The sequence below is a fragment of the Lynx rufus genome, unplaced genomic scaffold (assembly GCF_022079265.1).
Source record: "Lynx rufus isolate CCGP_SWC_20201006 ecotype Redwood Valley unplaced genomic scaffold, mLynRuf1.p SCAF_15, whole genome shotgun sequence".
Classification (NCBI taxonomy): domain Eukaryota; kingdom Metazoa; phylum Chordata; class Mammalia; order Carnivora; family Felidae; genus Lynx; species Lynx rufus.
In genome coordinates, this window is record NW_025814829.1 from 55,940,542 (window position 1) to 55,956,294 (window position 15,753).

The 15,753-nt window shown below is 46.3% G+C and overlaps 1 protein-coding gene across 1 annotated transcript; it reads right to left on the reverse strand.

Annotated features, from left to right (window-relative positions):
• Positions 1-12,648: 12,648 nt before the first annotated feature.
• On the reverse strand, positions 12,649-15,457 carry MAP1LC3C (microtubule associated protein 1 light chain 3 gamma). Its single transcript, XM_047076427.1, has 4 exons — positions 15,400-15,457; positions 15,243-15,298; positions 14,954-15,060; positions 12,649-12,853 (listed from the first exon to the last, which is right to left on the reverse strand). The coding sequence occupies exons 1-4, from the start codon at positions 15,455-15,457 to the stop codon at positions 12,649-12,651; spliced, it is 426 nt and encodes a 141-aa protein (XP_046932383.1).
• Positions 15,458-15,753: the final 296 nt, after the last annotated feature.

Sequence of the window (15,753 nt, forward strand, 5' to 3'; positions counted from 1 at the left end):
CAAAAATTTAGCTGAGTAAATTTGAAGATCTAATTGGCTTTACATGATTCATGAATTAGGCAAAAACCCATCAGGCAAATAGAGGGGGAGCTCTCAGGAGTGGTAGAAAAGGAAAGGTTTTTATAGGAAGGAAGGTGGGGCAAGGAAGTTATTAGCAAAAGAAAAGGATTATTTCAGGCAAGGTCACTTTCCCTCAGGGGGAAGAACAGGAATTCTTATGCAGACGACTTCACTATTGTTGACTGGGGAGGCTGAAACTACAATTAGGTTAGGTACTTAGTCCCTTGCCAAAAGTGACTCCATTTCAAACCTGTTCCTTTTTAACATTAAGACTTAAGGGGCACCTGGGTAGTTCAGTCGTTAAGCATCCAACTTCGGCTCAGGTCGTGACATGATCTCGAGGTTCGTGAGTTCGAGCCCCGCGTCGGGCTCTGTGCTGACAGCTCGGACAGGAGCCTGGAGCCTGCTTCGGATTCTGTGTCTCCCTCCCTCTGCCCCTCCCTTGCTCGCTCTCTGTCTCTCTCTCAAAATAAATAAATATTAAAAAAAAAAGATTTTACATTATTGGGGTAGGTGGGTGGCTCAGTCGGTTAAGTGTCCAACTCTTGATTTCAGCTCAGGTCATGATCTCAGGGTTCCCCGTGTCCGTCTCTGTGTTGACAGCTCTCTCTCTCTCTCTTTCTCTCTCACTTTTTCTCTCTCAAAATAAAAAAAAAACTTTTAAAAAAGTTTAAAAAAAAATGTTACATTATTATTGCTTATGAGTTCCAAACAGTTAAGCCGGAAACACATCAAGCCTTAACATAATCTGCTACCTTAACCCTGTTTGTTTGCAAGAGGGACTTTGCGGGGTGAGCACAAAGGAGGATGGGGGTCAAGAGGTACAGACTTCCAGGTACAAGATAAATAAGTTCTGGGGGTATCATGTACATATGGCAACTACAGTTAACAATACTGTATTATATACTCACATTGCTGAGAGAGTAAATCTTAGAAGTTCTCATCACAAGAAAAAATAGTTGTAACTGTGTGAGGTGGTGGATGGTAACTAAACTTATTGTGGTCCATTTGCAATATATACATAATATCAGATCATTACACTGTATACCTTAAACTAATACAAGCTCCTATGTCAATGATATCTCAATAAAATTGGAATAAAATCCCAAACAGGCCAAGGTCAGGAATGACCTCACTCACTGCTTTCTGAGTACATACCTCGTATGTACCTTTTTCTAAATTCTTTTTTCTTTACTTAGGTCATCAGTGATGAGAGAGCTTGAAGCAGGCTGAGGGCAAAACACAAGCTAGCACCCCCCTCCCAGGTGGGGCATGTGTGATGTTCTTTGGACACTCCCAGCTACCCCAAAAACCAGGAAAGGACAAAAAAACCAAATGGTTAAATTGATAAGAGTCTCCACCAATCTACCAGAAAAAGGCAATCCCATCAATGGCCTAAAGTCTAGGAACTCCCTACTGTCACTGTTAATGCTTTGCTAGAGGTAAAAACAACCTTAGCTGGACAACGGCTGGGCCTCCAGAAAGTCTTTAGCAAGTGAAAGTCTTTTTGGAAACTCCCTTCTGACTTTATCTCCCTGGACTCCTTAAAACAGTCACCTCCCACACTCACATTGCACTTCTTCCTGCCCATAGATCCTGTCCCCATACTTTGATAAAATTCACCTTTTTGCACCAAAGAATTGTCTTCAAGAATTTTCTTGGCCATTGGCTCCGGACCCCAAGAACCCCCCCCATCACCCCAAAACTTCATCAATCAGAATCACTTAGCACATTCACCATGACATGGTCAATATTGAAGCCAAGACTTGCTCCTTTCACTAAACATTAATAAAAGACGTTCCCTAGGCTTCAATAGTGGCTTCACAGAGGCCACTGTGGGAGATGTGGGGGTCTGTGGGGGAGAGAGGTTGGGGGGGGGGAGTCAACCACCAGGGGAATTTGCACGGTTTCACATTAAATGCTGGTTTCAAGTTTCATTTCAGTTTGCTTTTCTTTTTAACGGTTTTTTTTTTTTTCATTTTTTCCGAGAGACAGAGAGTGCAAGTGGAGGAGGGGAAGGGGGTGGGAGTCAGAGGATCTGAAGTAGGCTCCATGCTGACAGTAGAGAGCCCAACATGGGGCTTGAGCTCACAAACAGAGAGATCATGACCTGAGCCGAAGTCAAGAGCCAGACGCTTGCTTAACTGACTGAGCCAGCCAGGCGCCCTATTTTGCTTACTAAAAAGTCCTACTTTTACTAAAAAGACTACAGACAAGTTAGTTTGATCAAGAGGGAATGAGAACATTTTCTTGAAGCAGCCATTGTAAGGGTTAAATTGTAGTCTAGGGCTAACCGCTAGCTTGAAAATAACAACTTTGTTCTGACACTGAAGGTCAAAAGATAACAGCCTTGCTTTTCCTCTTGTACATCAAGCTTCATACTCTTGTAAATCAGGCTTTACCAATGAAGGAAACAAAAGCTCAAAGAAAAGAGCATCAGAGACAAGGTCAAGGAGATCCACTGGTTGCAACTCAGCGGCAGAAAGTCTAAAATAATCACCTCATTCGATAACTGTTTCTAACTCATCTGGGAACTGTTTCTCTGTTCTGTTCCCAAATAATGATAAAACGATGTGATCGGCTTTAAAAACTCCGAACCCCGGCTGTTCGGGGCCGCCCTCTTATCAAGAGTGTTGGTCCCGATTGGTCGGCCTTGCCTCTCATTGTAATAAACTTTGTTGTGACTGTCACTGGTGCCCGTAGCATTCTGTTTCAGGAGTCGTGTGGATGCAACACCATGATTCTGGTTCCCGGTCTGCTTTCCACTTTCATTTCTTCTGCTTTATTTCAGGATCACACAGTAAGGGCTAAATTTCTGTATATCCCTCAGTCCTCTACCCTCAAGGACTACAGTCTCCATTTAAAAAGTAAACCGATTAGAAAATGAAAAGAAGACAAACAAGCAAAAGTGTTGGGATTGTCCTCAAACTAGAAAAGGAAACTTCTGTATAGAGTGGAATAAGTACTGCTCAGGACTGTCACTGTGGGGTCCACACCCCTCGCCTCCTGGGCTCCCCATCACCCATCACACACACACTGGCGACTGCCCTGACTGGGCAGGACAGGACAAAGGCATCCCCTACCCCAGCCCCAGGCCAGCTTCTGCCTGACTCCTGGAGGTTTTACAGAAATCCTCTGTTTTCCCCGGAACGGGCCTCCCATGTTACTTGTGGACACTGGTGCACGATCAGAGTCCCGAGTCCCTTGCCTGCCTTCTGCCACTTAGTCCACTGGTCCCAGCTGAGTGACGCTCCAGGCTGGTTCACAGCCCTGTCAGTAGCCAGCTTGTCTGGTGCACGCCTCCCTGGTTCTTGTAGTCGAGTCACTTGTACACTCTGCACGGGACCAAAATGATGGGACCTATCCTAAGGCTGCATGTCAGTAAAGCAAGACTGAATACCTCACCTAAAGGCAGTTTCAACCTCTCCTGGACGGGAACCTGTAATCAGCCAAGACTGGAATTCTTAGGTCAACTGTAGGAGGCAATCCCCTGGGATTTCATCATTTCATTATGCCAGCTACAATTTTATTTATTTCAACGGGTCTAAGGATTACTTGACTCCCAGTCCCCTGGGCAGTTTTTAGCTGTGTCAAATACCTGCTGGTATAAAAAGATGTCAAACTGGCTGAAACTAAGTTAAACTAAATCAGTTTGTCTAAGAGCCAAGTAAGATGGCAGAAAGTGTTTAAAACGGTCCTGAGACACAGGAAATGCTCCCAAATTATATTCGAGAACATTCGGTCCCCCCAGCTGCCTTGTTTCCCAGTGGAAACAAAGGACCAACTCGAGGTTTTCACCACTTCTGGGGGCCCTCGGCTCTGGCTGGTTGGGGCTTCTCTGTGGCTCTGAGTGTTGAGCAGATCCCGGGATCTCAGTGACTCAGGAGAACGACTGGGAGACCCAGACTAAGAGATGTCCACACTGATTTGGGGGCAGTGGTAGTTTTTCAGAAGTTGAGAGTAAGCCATAGGTTTAACCTCAAAGTCATTTAAGGAATGATCGTCCCAGCTTGAATCAGGACTTAAAAGGGCCCTGAGATCTATAGCTGGAGACAGAGAACTTCCTATTTTTAAAAAAAGTTTATTTATTTATTTTGAGAGAGAGTGAGCGAGCAGAGGTGGGGCAGAGAGAGACGGAGAGAGAAAGAATTCCAAGCAGGCTCTGCACTGTCAGCACAGAGCCTGATGTGGGGCTTAAACCCACAAACCGTGAGATCATGACCTGAGCCAAATCAAGAGCTCAATGCTTAACCGACTGAGCCACGCTGGTGCCCTGAGAACTTTCTATTTAAGTCACTTAAATAGATATCCACACTGCACCTTGAAGTCAGTCTCCCCCAGAATAGGTCACTACAAGGCCACTCAGAAAATGTCTTCATGGCTGTGCAAAAGTACTACACCCTAAGATTTGGCTTCTCTTACAGAAGGGACTTGGAATTTCCAAATCTAATTTAGAAAACAATTTCGGTGGGGCGCCCGGGTGGCTCAGTCGATTGAGCATCTGACTCTTGGTTTCAGCTCAGGTCATGATCTCATCATTTTGTGAGTTTGAGCCCCGTGTCAGTCTCTGTGCTGGCCGTGTGCAGCCTATTTGGGATTCTCTCTTCCTCCCTCTCTTTCTCTGCCCCTCCCCTACTCGCGGTGTCTTTCTCTCAAAAAAATACATAGAACTTAAAAAAAAATTTTTTTAATGTGTCAGTCCTGAAGATTAAAGAAAGGGGCAGCTCTAGTCTCTTTTCTACCCCCACCCCCCCTCCATCCTTACACACAGAGCCAGCCCTCTCCCCTCTCCACACTCCACACTCACCTGGGTAATTTCTTTAGGTTTCAAGGTGAAAAATCACGTTTTCTGAGCAGTCTTCAGTACGATCACAAAAAATATTGTAGTTATTCATTACTTTTCCCTTCGCTTGATCTGATTTTGAGAGGCCTGAGAAAGTTGAAACTTAAAAGCTTAAGTTACGGGAAACTGAAACCTAACCAAGCTTAACCAGCTTGTTCCGCCTCTGTACAATTGCTTGGCGCGCCCATGTATTCCTGATCAATCATTATTGCCTGGCACGTCCGTATATTCTTGATCAACCATTGTTACTTGGCACATCCGTGTACTCCTGATCAACCATTGTGATACCCGTACCCCCGGTTGTGGTCTGACCTAAAGGCAGGAACCAATCGAATACTGTTAAGTGTCCAACTTTAAACACCAACCAATCGCAGCTCTGTAACTGTGGAAAATTCCTGATTTCCCCATGACTTCTTTGTACCTGTCTATAAAAGGGGTGTAAAAACCTCTCTCAGGGCCTCTTGGCGTCACCGGCAACGGGGGCGCAGAGGTCCAGGTTCGAACCAGCAATAAGTGACCCTTGCTGCTTAGCTTTGACTCTGGACTCTGGTGGTTCGTTTTTGGGGGTCTCTTAGACTCTGGGCATTTCAATTTCATGATTTAAGTATCTGAGTTTTGTTAGTCATTTCTCTGAACATACTATGGACTCCAAAATCTGGGTCTTTTCGTTAAGACATCTTCATGGAAGACATTCCAGGGTCTTAACTCATGTTTCTGTATTTTAGCAACCACCCTGTTATCCCCAAATGGATAGGAGTCTATTTGAAAAGTAAATACAAAGAAGTTGAGAATATGTTCATTATCTTCATGACGGTTTATTCAGTCATTCATGTATTTAATTCACACATGCAATCTTAGTTTATGTTGATTCTCCTAGGCAAGGTACTAATCATAATAATTGAGACATTGTAGAAAAAGCAATAATAAATGTAGGCACAAGGTATGTGTGCAGGAAGGGCAGGGGGAATAGCCATCCATACCTGGGGTGGTAGAAGCCAGTTGACTTTGGTTTTAAAGATTAAGCTGGCATTTTCCAGTGAATCAAAGTGGGGAATACCCCATGGAAAGTTTGAGACCCAGAAGGTGGGTGTAGTTCTATTTGTTCAAAATTTACTGTGTAACATAGAGTCTTAAGGTGCAAGGCTATCCACAGCCCATACTAGAGCCACACATGGGGTTGCCTGATTTAGAAAATAAAAAATGCTGGACACACAGTTAAATTTCAATTTCAGATAAACAAAATTTCTTTTTTTTTTAAATTTTTAATGTTTATTTTTTAATTTTGAGAGAGAAACAGAGCATGAGCAGGGGAGGGGCAGAGAGAGAGAGAGAGACACAGAATCCAAAGTAGGCTTCAGGCTCTGAGCTGTCAGCACAGAGCCCCATGCGGGGCCGGAACTCACAAACCATGAGATCACAACCTGAGCCAAAGTTGGACGCTTAACCGACTGAGCCACCCAGGCGCCCCACCCCCTCTTTTTTTAAGGGTAAGTATGTCCCATGCAATGTTTGAAACACAGGATGATACAAATGTGAGTTCGATCTGTAGGCTTATTGGCTCTGTGCCTTTAGGAATTTTATTTGACTTTTCTTGACCTGGGTTTCTTCATCCTTAATGGGAATAATAACAATAATAAGTATCTTTCAAGATCTTAGTGAATATTGACTATGAATTGTAGGGTCATTATAACTCCCAAATAAATAAGACTCATCGATGAAATGGAAGGAGCACAGAACCAAGTCAAGAAGCTGCCTTGGATCTTGAAGGACAAGCAGGAAAATGTCATCCCTAGAGGGAGGGACACTCCAGACACGAAAGAACGTGAACAATGACCCTGAAATGCTTAAAAGATAATAAAAATAGAGCACAAGCAAGAAAGGGTGAACCAGTACATGAAACGTTTGGCAAGAGGTGACAAAGACACAGAATGAGGAGACAAGGCAATGTCTTTGAGGGCCAAATCGAAGGTTGCTGCCAAAATGATGTGGCACTAGAGGGAACCATGATACTTAAGTTCACAAGATACTGTCCATTTTGTTTTATCATTGGGGCTGGTCGTTTTCAGTGACTGAAAATCCTTTGTTCCCCATTTGGAGCACCCCTTTCTTCCAAAGTATCACAGACGCTGAATCTAGTCGAGGAAATTCTTGCCCACTGACCCCACCCACCCCCAACTCAGATTCTGGTCTCCTGTTGACTTAGAGGTTCTACACGGTTGATCTGCAGGTATTAATCTAATCTTAGGAACTGAAAAGCTATTCTAATACCATAACTCAGTGCCTAGGATGCCTGGGTGTGGCTGAGCTCTCTGAACTAGGTGCTGGAGGAGGACTAATATTCATGAAGCATGTATCTTCTGATAAAAGGCATCAAATAAAGGTAAAATGACATTTGGGACTTGTTTTATTTCTGCTACTACGAATTCTCTACTGTTAGCCCTCTCTTGACTTCCTTTCCCACATGGTGGCCCATGGTCCTCACTCTCCAACCCTGCTCCCAGAATCCATCTGGGCCATTTGTGTCTTTATGATGGTTCTGGTTTCCATGGCAGCACCAGGATTTCGGAGGACCCTGCTTTCCTTCCTGATGTTTTGTAGCGTTAACGTCTGAGCAGTTCTTTCCCGTGGGCTGGTTAGCATTCACGTCAAGGAGACACATATAATGTTCTGTGTACTCTTCCCCAACATTTATGTCTGATTTCCTCTTTGGCTAGAGCTAGCCTTTTCAGAGTTAATGGGGAGTTACCCCATTAGTGACTTTAAAATTGGGGGGATTTAGCTTTATTGGCAGCAAACTGCTTGGCAATTTCTAAACCTAATGAAGTGGTGTTGGCGCCACCTGGTGGCACTTGTCGGCTCTGACATAAATGTCAACGGAGACCCTTGAGTTCTGAACTAGTGAGTTCATAGGCTAGAGGAAGCCGCTCCGGGGTATGGTCTTGCTAGGGGGAACCTTGCTGCCTTTGTGACTTCATCACTTGTGAGAAACGTTCATATGTGATTTAAAAACTTTGATACCGAAAGTGTGCTGATCTTTCGTCAATAACCTGCTCAGAAGGCCTACGAGTTCTGAAACACAAACGAGAGATTTTTCGGATGAGGGCACTGATGTCGATTAAATAATCCCCCAGACACACAGGGGCAGACTCTTCTTTTGAACCTAGGTTTGTCAGATGACAAAGTTCCGGCTCGTCCCAGGACACCACAGTGTATGTGCCAAATTGTGTGCTCACAAAGTTGAGAGAGGAGGGTGTAGGTGGAGCACTTTCTGAAGAGGGGGAGAAAGCCTCAGGGCTGTTACTACCCATAATGTCTGGGCTCGTGCTTCTCAAACTCTAAAGTGCCTGGGGGATCTTGACAGATTGTAGGTTCTGACTCAGTGGGTCTGGAGACAGCCCTGAACTTCTGCATTTTTAACAAACTCTTAGGTCAGGCTGACCTGCTTGTCTACAGACCACACTTCTGGTCTAGAGTGAACTTGAACTGTGGTTTTGAGCAGGGAGCAATTTCACCCCCTAGAAGACATTTGACAATGGCTGGAGATTTTTTGGTGTCGCTACTGGGGTGAGGGGACAGTGCTACCGGCTTCGGTAAACAGAAGCTAGGGGTGCTGTTAGTCTCCTGTGATACCACGGCAGCCTCCACAACAGAGAATTACTTACCCAAATTCCAGTTGTGCACAGGTTGGAAAGCCCTGCCCTGGATTTAGTCTTGTGTGATGGGCTTGTTTGCTGTGAGCAGCTGAGGTCTCCTAACCCAAAGGGAGTTGGCTGGGAAATGGGTATGAACTGGTTTCTTTTGTTCCCAAAAGGAAACAGTTCACACTAGAAATCCCCCATCCATATTTCAGAGGCAAATGAAGGGTGAGTGGGCCTGGAGGAGACTGGTGAATATGAACCATGATTAGGAGTACCTTTTGGCCGGTGGAGAACTGTATGTGTCTACATTCGGCGCCTCCAGTCAAGGACTTAGCAACACAAAATCAATGAATCCAGCGACTGGGAAATTTCCTTCTCATCTTATATAGGACCAAAACAACAACAATGAAAAGAAAGTTCTTAATGTGATTTATCCCCCAGGACATCTTGATGATAAAATTATACTGTAAACTTGGACTAAGGGATCAGCAAACTTCCTCTGTGAAGGGTCAGACAGTAAACATTTTTGGCTTTGCAGGTTATACGGTCTATGTCACAAATACTCAACTCTGTCATTGTCGCACAGTAGCAGCCAGAGCCCATGGTAAAGAAATGGCATGACTGTATTCCAGAAGTACTGTACTTACAAAAGTAGCCCATGTCAGATGGCTGGAGGCAGTAGGCTACTGTTTGCTTATCTCTGGTCTAGGCAGTCAAGTGCATCAGATCAGCTGTAGATTCTGTGATAGCTGTGACATAAGCAGATGCATTTTTATCTGATCCTCTTTGGTTTTATGGGAGAGGATGGTTCCTGCACAGAAACAGGCACTAAAACCAAAATGGTTTCCTGGCTGAGCTGATCATTGTAAAAACAAGCAATGGCACAATCCCATCATTCTAGTATCTCCCTCTGAAGTGGACAGCTCGGGTTCTCTAATCTGTCACCAAGCATTGATTAGCCAAATGTGTTTAGCATTACCAAAAGCCACGCGGAATCCAAAAAAGGAAGGCCACAGCCCATTGTTCTTAAGCATTCTTTTGTTATTATGGTACTAAGACAAAACCGCATAACCCCAGCGAATTCAAATACCCATGGACAACTTATTAAAAGTGCTGGTAACACTCGGTTAAGCATTGAAACTGCGTACTTTCTTTTGTTACCAAAATAAATTCCACTTCATTCAAATACTTAAATGTGAACAAAATGGAAACATAGTGCTAGAAGTAAACACAGGATGGGTATATACTTTTTATAATCGCGGAGTTAGGAGAAACTTTCTATTGAGAACATGAACTCAGAATCCACAAGGAAAAGATCACAGAAGAATAAAAAGGAGTTATGTAAGACAGTCTGCCATAAACAAGACCAAAGGAACTGGGTAATTATTTTTAATACATATGGTATACAAAGAGGGAATCGCTCAACTTTGTGAGCTCGTAAAAATCAATAGACAATGATGAATACTGTAACAGAGAAGTAGTCATAATTTACAGAAGTACACATTGCCATTTAATCTTATGCATCTGAGTAGATGCTAAGAAAATAAAGGAAAAAAAAACCCGGACCAAGATCAATTGGACTTCATCACCTAGGGACAGGTCAGCTGTGGTCTTGGTTCTTCGGATCACATGCCCTTCCACTTCTCCTTCTGAGTATGGCCATCCCGGAACCCACACTGGGAGAGGCACATGGAGCTCCTCTTGTCTCAGCTGGGCCTGGCCTTGAGTCATCCTAGCCCAGGAGTCAGACATGAGACCAAAGAAGCCTCTAGATGATCCCAGCTCCCAGCCGTTCAAGTCACTCCCAGCCCTCGGGTCTCCCAGCTGAGTCCCCAGACAGCAGGGAGCTGTTGCCTCTGTGCACTTTCTGGAATCTTTACTCACAGACTCCATAAGTGCAAAAAAGCCGTGATGGTTTCGTGCACTGAACTTGGGCTGGTTGGTTATACAGCAGGAAACTGGACACTGTCCACCACAAACGAGGCAGCCTGAGGTCGATGCGGGAGGGAAGACATATCGGGAAGGGTCTTGGAGACAAAACAGAGCACAGCAGCTCACCCAGCTACAATCCAGAGTGATGATAATCTTAGATGCTGGCTTCAAGAACAGCCGCAGGGATGGGTAAGACTGGGAGCAAGAGCACCAGCCCCGGGCGCGGCCAGTTATGTGGATGCCCCGGGCCAACCAGCTCTCAAAGTCAAAGTCGATCTCGGGAAATGGACTCATTTAGGAAGAATATTCACTGCTCAAGGTGAAGCAAAGGATACATCTGGAGAACAAATCTGGGAGGTGCTGTTTCACTCAGCAGATAGCAGAGAGGACTTGATGGATGGGTGTTGGAGGAAGTGAGTAGAGCAGGAGACCAGGCAAGCTGGGCGTGGGAAGGACAGCCACGGGCAGGAGAGTGGGCTGGCTGGTGCCTGGGAGCAGGACGATGGATCCACAGATCCACGGACCCAGGAGTGAGCAGAGGGCAAAGGCCAGCTCAGGGCCACTGGGGGATGTTAGGGAGATCACACCTTCAATGAGTCTCTCTCTCTGCCTCTGTCTCTGTCTCTGTCTCTGTCTCTCTCTCCAGTTAGAATGCTTCTCCTTTCCCACTTACCAGCCTTAAAATAAAACCCTAACACCTTAGCAAAGTCGACCCTGTAGGACTGGCCCCTGCCTAGCTTCTCTCCCCTTCCCTGGCTGCAACCACGCTGGAACCCTTTCCGTTTGTAAAGCTCTCAAACCTTTGGACCTCACAGCCACCCTTCCCCCTGGCGTGCTTAGCCTCCACCACTGGCTCCTTGTCATCATTCGGGTCCAAGTGAAAGTTCTTCCCTCCCAGAAGCTCTCTCTGACCCTCCTACATAAAGGATTAAATCTGCTAATTACCTTCTGTTTTGTTTTGTTTTTCTTTATTGTACTTATAAGCATGGAAACTCATCTTGAATACTGTCCTTCTTCCCTTCCTAGAATCAACTGTGGCCCCTGAGGTCTGGGACCTTACCTGTCTTGGTCAGTGTTGTCTTTCCAGCACCTAGAATAGGACTTCCCTTTCAGTAAGTGCTCAATAAATGTATGTTGAATATAAATAAATAAAATTCCTTTCTAGACAAACTCTCATCCGTGCTTCAAAACCCAGCTCAAGTGGAACACCCTACAAAGCCTTCCCTGACGAATACCCTCCAAGCACAGTTGGAGTGCTCATACTTGGTGCTGCAGCTGCTAACCCAAACACCCACTGTCACTCGTTCCACGAGTTCCGAGCTCCGCTACACTCCCCAGGTTGCAAGTCTCCCTGGTGGGCTAAGCTGATGAAAGTGGGCTCTGTGGCTCAAGCAGCCAGTCGGAACTCGCAGAGTAACCTCATCAGATGGAGGGCCTCGCAGAGGGCTAGGAGTGTGGCTTCCAAAGCCAGACTCTCTGGGCTCGAGTCCCAGCAGATCGTGTTGTGTGAATTTGGAAAATATGTTTTATCTCTCTGGGCCTCAGTTTCCTCATTGTGAAATGGTGATAACGATAATTAACCAGAGAGAGTTGTGATGAAACACTAAGACACGTGACCTGCTTACGTAGCTGGCACAGAGCAAACACGTACGAGTTAAGTGACTTTATACTGAACAGTTGTATCTTTGGCATAAATCCATATGGTATAAACAGATAAAACAGAATCTGAGAGAAAAGAAGGTGGAGTGAAGGCTGTGAAAATACAATAATTGTCTCCGGAACGACACAGATAAGGACCCCTGCCCCCTGAAGAACGCGGGGGTTCCCCTGAGACCCGTCCTCAGGCCGAAGTTCCCAATGACCGAGCGCACACAGGACTCCTGCCCACACGGGGTGACACCAGACTCCCCAAGAGCCTGCCGGCCTCCACCACAGAAGACACTTAGATCCTTCTCCGGCTCATCGTCGGAGAACCATAAAGATCTACTTAGAAAGGACTTAACTATTTACACGATTCCCAAGAGCCAGCATGCCATCTTACATGGAACACATGGGAGCCTGGAGCCTCACAAAGGGGACAGGGGTGGCCAGGTGTCCCTGTGATGGCTGGTGCTGATCACTGGCTGCCGCACACACTGGGGCTGGTCCGTGTCTCCGCAGGTTTGAGAACAGGTTCTAGACATGCTCTGCAGAGGACGGCAGGGTCTTCCCGGAGCCCAGGCAGCCGAACATCTCCTGGGAGGCGTAGGTCACGTACACGAAGCCGTCCTCATCCTGGTAGTCCCTGTAGACCTCTGCCATGGTCACACTCATGCTGACCAGGCTCTTATTGTTCACCAGCAAGTAAAAGGCTTCAGAGGCCCCCAGGACCAGGCGGCTCCTGGGCAGGGTGGGGTGGGGGAGACAGGAAAGGGAAACTTAAACTGGGCAGGGCATGGGCTCCTGACCCAAGGCCTGACTTATCTGTTTGTTCACTGCAAACATGTCTACCCAAGGAGCCCACCTCCCCAGTTTGGTGCGAGGTCCTCAAACTTGACAATGACCCAGGAGTGCCTGCTGAAAATACAGATTCCTACACTCCACACTTAGAGATTCTAATTCAGTTTGCCTGGGAAGCATCCCAGAGGGTTGCAGGATCATGACACTCAGGAAGATAGAATTGCTCCCTACTCCTTTCCTGCAGCTTTAAAATACCATAAGTCCTCCCAGTTGGGCCAAAAGGGTGAGGCGATCCTATCGTTTACTAGGGGACATACCAACACCAAAATGCTAAGCAAATAAGCTCTTTGCTCTTAAACCAAAGGTCTGCACATCCCCAGACATACAAAGGTGATTACAATATCTTCCAGCATCTCACTGTTAAACAGCCTTGGGATGACATTTTAGAAGGTTGCTGCCTCCAAGTGTGCCCTTCCCCCAAACCCACCTGCCCCTGGCCATCTCTCCCCCACCTCAGGGAAATGGAGAAACAGCAAAGTTCAATTGGGCATGCTGTAAATGTCAAGGTCAGTCTGAAGCCTGGCTCATCCTGGAGTGGAGGACGATGTGATGACGTAGACACCCAGGTAAGGGCTCTGCACCCCCTGCGGCACATTTCCATGTGCTCTGCTTGGAGAGGCAGCCCAACCTGCCCACTCTGGCCTCAAAGCTTTGACCCTTCAGGCCCATGTGGCTTTGGGACACAGGTGGCTGGAAGCTGATTAATTTTACAACTAGATAACCCTTCCTAAGATGACCCCAGAGATTCTGGCTTTGACAACTGCATGGCTGTCTTTGGGTAAAAAAGAAGTGTTCTGCGATGGGTACGGGTGGAGCTGGGAACGAGCACATTGTTCCCTTCAGCTCTGCAGGGAACTCTGCTCCTAGAGTCTACACCCCCATCTCCTGTCCTTGGCCATGCTCTCTTTCCACGGGGGTTGTGGCATTCCTTGGAGGAGGAGGCTGTGGACAAGGACTTTTGTCTATTCTTTCACTGCTGTAAAGACAGAGCCCAGAAAGAACCCAGAACATAACTGATGCTCAACACACATCCTGGAGCATCAAAAGTTGGGATGGAGAGTGGGTCAGGGCTGGTGGAAAGGAGATGACCCTTGTCTGGGACGGAGAAAAAGAATAGCTCTGGGAACTCAAAGGGTTGTTTCTGAGGGAGGTGGGGGAGGGGAGGTCACACTATGTTACATCAACATGTTGGGACATAATCCGAACTTTCATGCTCCCTTAGCCACCTCTGTTCACACTGGGCCAACGTAAGCTTCCCTGAGGAGAGGAAATCAGGACGCTCTTAAAGAACTCATCAAGACAAACAAAACCGAGAGCAACACACATTCATAATGAATTCTCCAAGCAACAAGCATCTAGGCAGCTTGCAAGGGCTGGCCTCACCGGACTTTTCAACCCTGTGAAGAATTACCTCCCGGGTTGGTATTCACATTACTCCCAAGTCATTTTTATTGAGTCCATGTGTCGGGTGACACTACTTAACCCTCTGAAACTTTAAAAATTGCTCCATTTTCTTCACTGTGCCTTAACCCAAGGAAGGGGCATGTGTGGGTACTCCTTCCCTGTTCTGCCACCCAGGGTCTAAGCAGTGCAGGGAGTATTTGCCTTTTGAAGAGGTCCCCAATCCCCTGGTGCGCACACCCTTTAAAGGTGCTGTGTCTCTCCTGGGAAAATGCAGACTGGGCTTTAAACAGCACGTAGAGGAAAGGCACTTTCGGTCTAGTTTCGGAGCCAAGACTACCTCTGAAACATTTGAGAAAAGTTACTCTCTTTAGATTTGTTATCTGTGGGGTTCCCCCACCTGTTTAAATTGGATTAGTTCTCAGAGCATCTTTCCTGGGCACTACAGATGCTAAAAGGTGAGTCACAGAGAAAATTTTTTCCCTCTCTTCCAGAATGCTCCCATCCTCAAAACCGAACCAACTAACAAAGCAAACAGAAAAAGCCCAGCACATGCCGCCACATGTACTTTGTCACCTACCGGATGATGCTGAGGAACTGGGTCATGGTCAGCTCTTGAGGGACCAGGAACTTGGTCTTGTCCAGCGGAGGCAGGAACTTTTCCCTGGGATAGCGCTCCACTATCACCTGTCAAGAGGGTCAACCCCTAACAATGTGACAGAGCTCTCACTGCCTTAGAAACTTAGAACAGGGAGAGCCAGTGGAGATTTTTTTTTTTTTGTTCTTCTTGCTATATTTGGGGTTTTGTTTTTGTTTTTGTTTCAAGACACAAGGCATATTCCTTTTCAAAAAGCACAATGGAGTCTTACCGGGATCTTGTTTGGGAACTTTGCCCGGATTCCAGCAACTTCCTCTTGTCTGGTTGCTGTGAATATTTTAAAGACAAAAGAACAAGTAAACAGTAAGAGAAGCCTGTATCCTGTTCCCTCTCTCTGGCAACCCAGACAGCGACTCTGAGAACTTTACCTAAACTCTTCCTCTGCTTGAAGGGTCTGAGGCTTTGGGTTTTCTGTGGAGGCTGCATTTTGCTCAACAGCTGTGTCTGTGTCTGACTTAAAAAAAAAAAAAAATCCCACAACCAGGACCTAATTCATTCCTCCAGCTGCTTCCAAACCACCCGCAGGAGCCTAAAGGAGGCCCTTATGTAGGGCTGTGTGACATCAGGCGTCTCCAACCCGCCTTCCCCTGCCCCTCCCTGGGCAGGAGGAGGTCAGTCCTGAGGAAGGACCTGGAACAGCCACCTGCTTGCTGGTCTGAGAAGGCCGCTTTGCTCATGATCACTTCAAGATATTTCTTTGCTGGAGAAATTAGGGTTCGCAG

Bases quoted from the DNA above. Each gene is read 5' to 3' on its own strand.
- MAP1LC3C (XM_047076427.1), bottom strand. From the start codon at position 15,457: ATGCAGCCTCCACAGAAAACCCAAAGCCTCAGACCCTTCAAGCAGAGG. The intron at 15,299-15,399 runs GTAAAGTTCTCA...AAATATTCACAG, and splicing joins CAAGCAGAGGAAGAGTTTAG to CAACCAGACAAGAGGAAGTT. The intron at 15,061-15,242 runs GTAAGACTCCAT...CCCTCTTGACAG, and splicing joins AGTTCCCAAACAAGATCCCG to GTGATAGTGGAGCGCTATCC.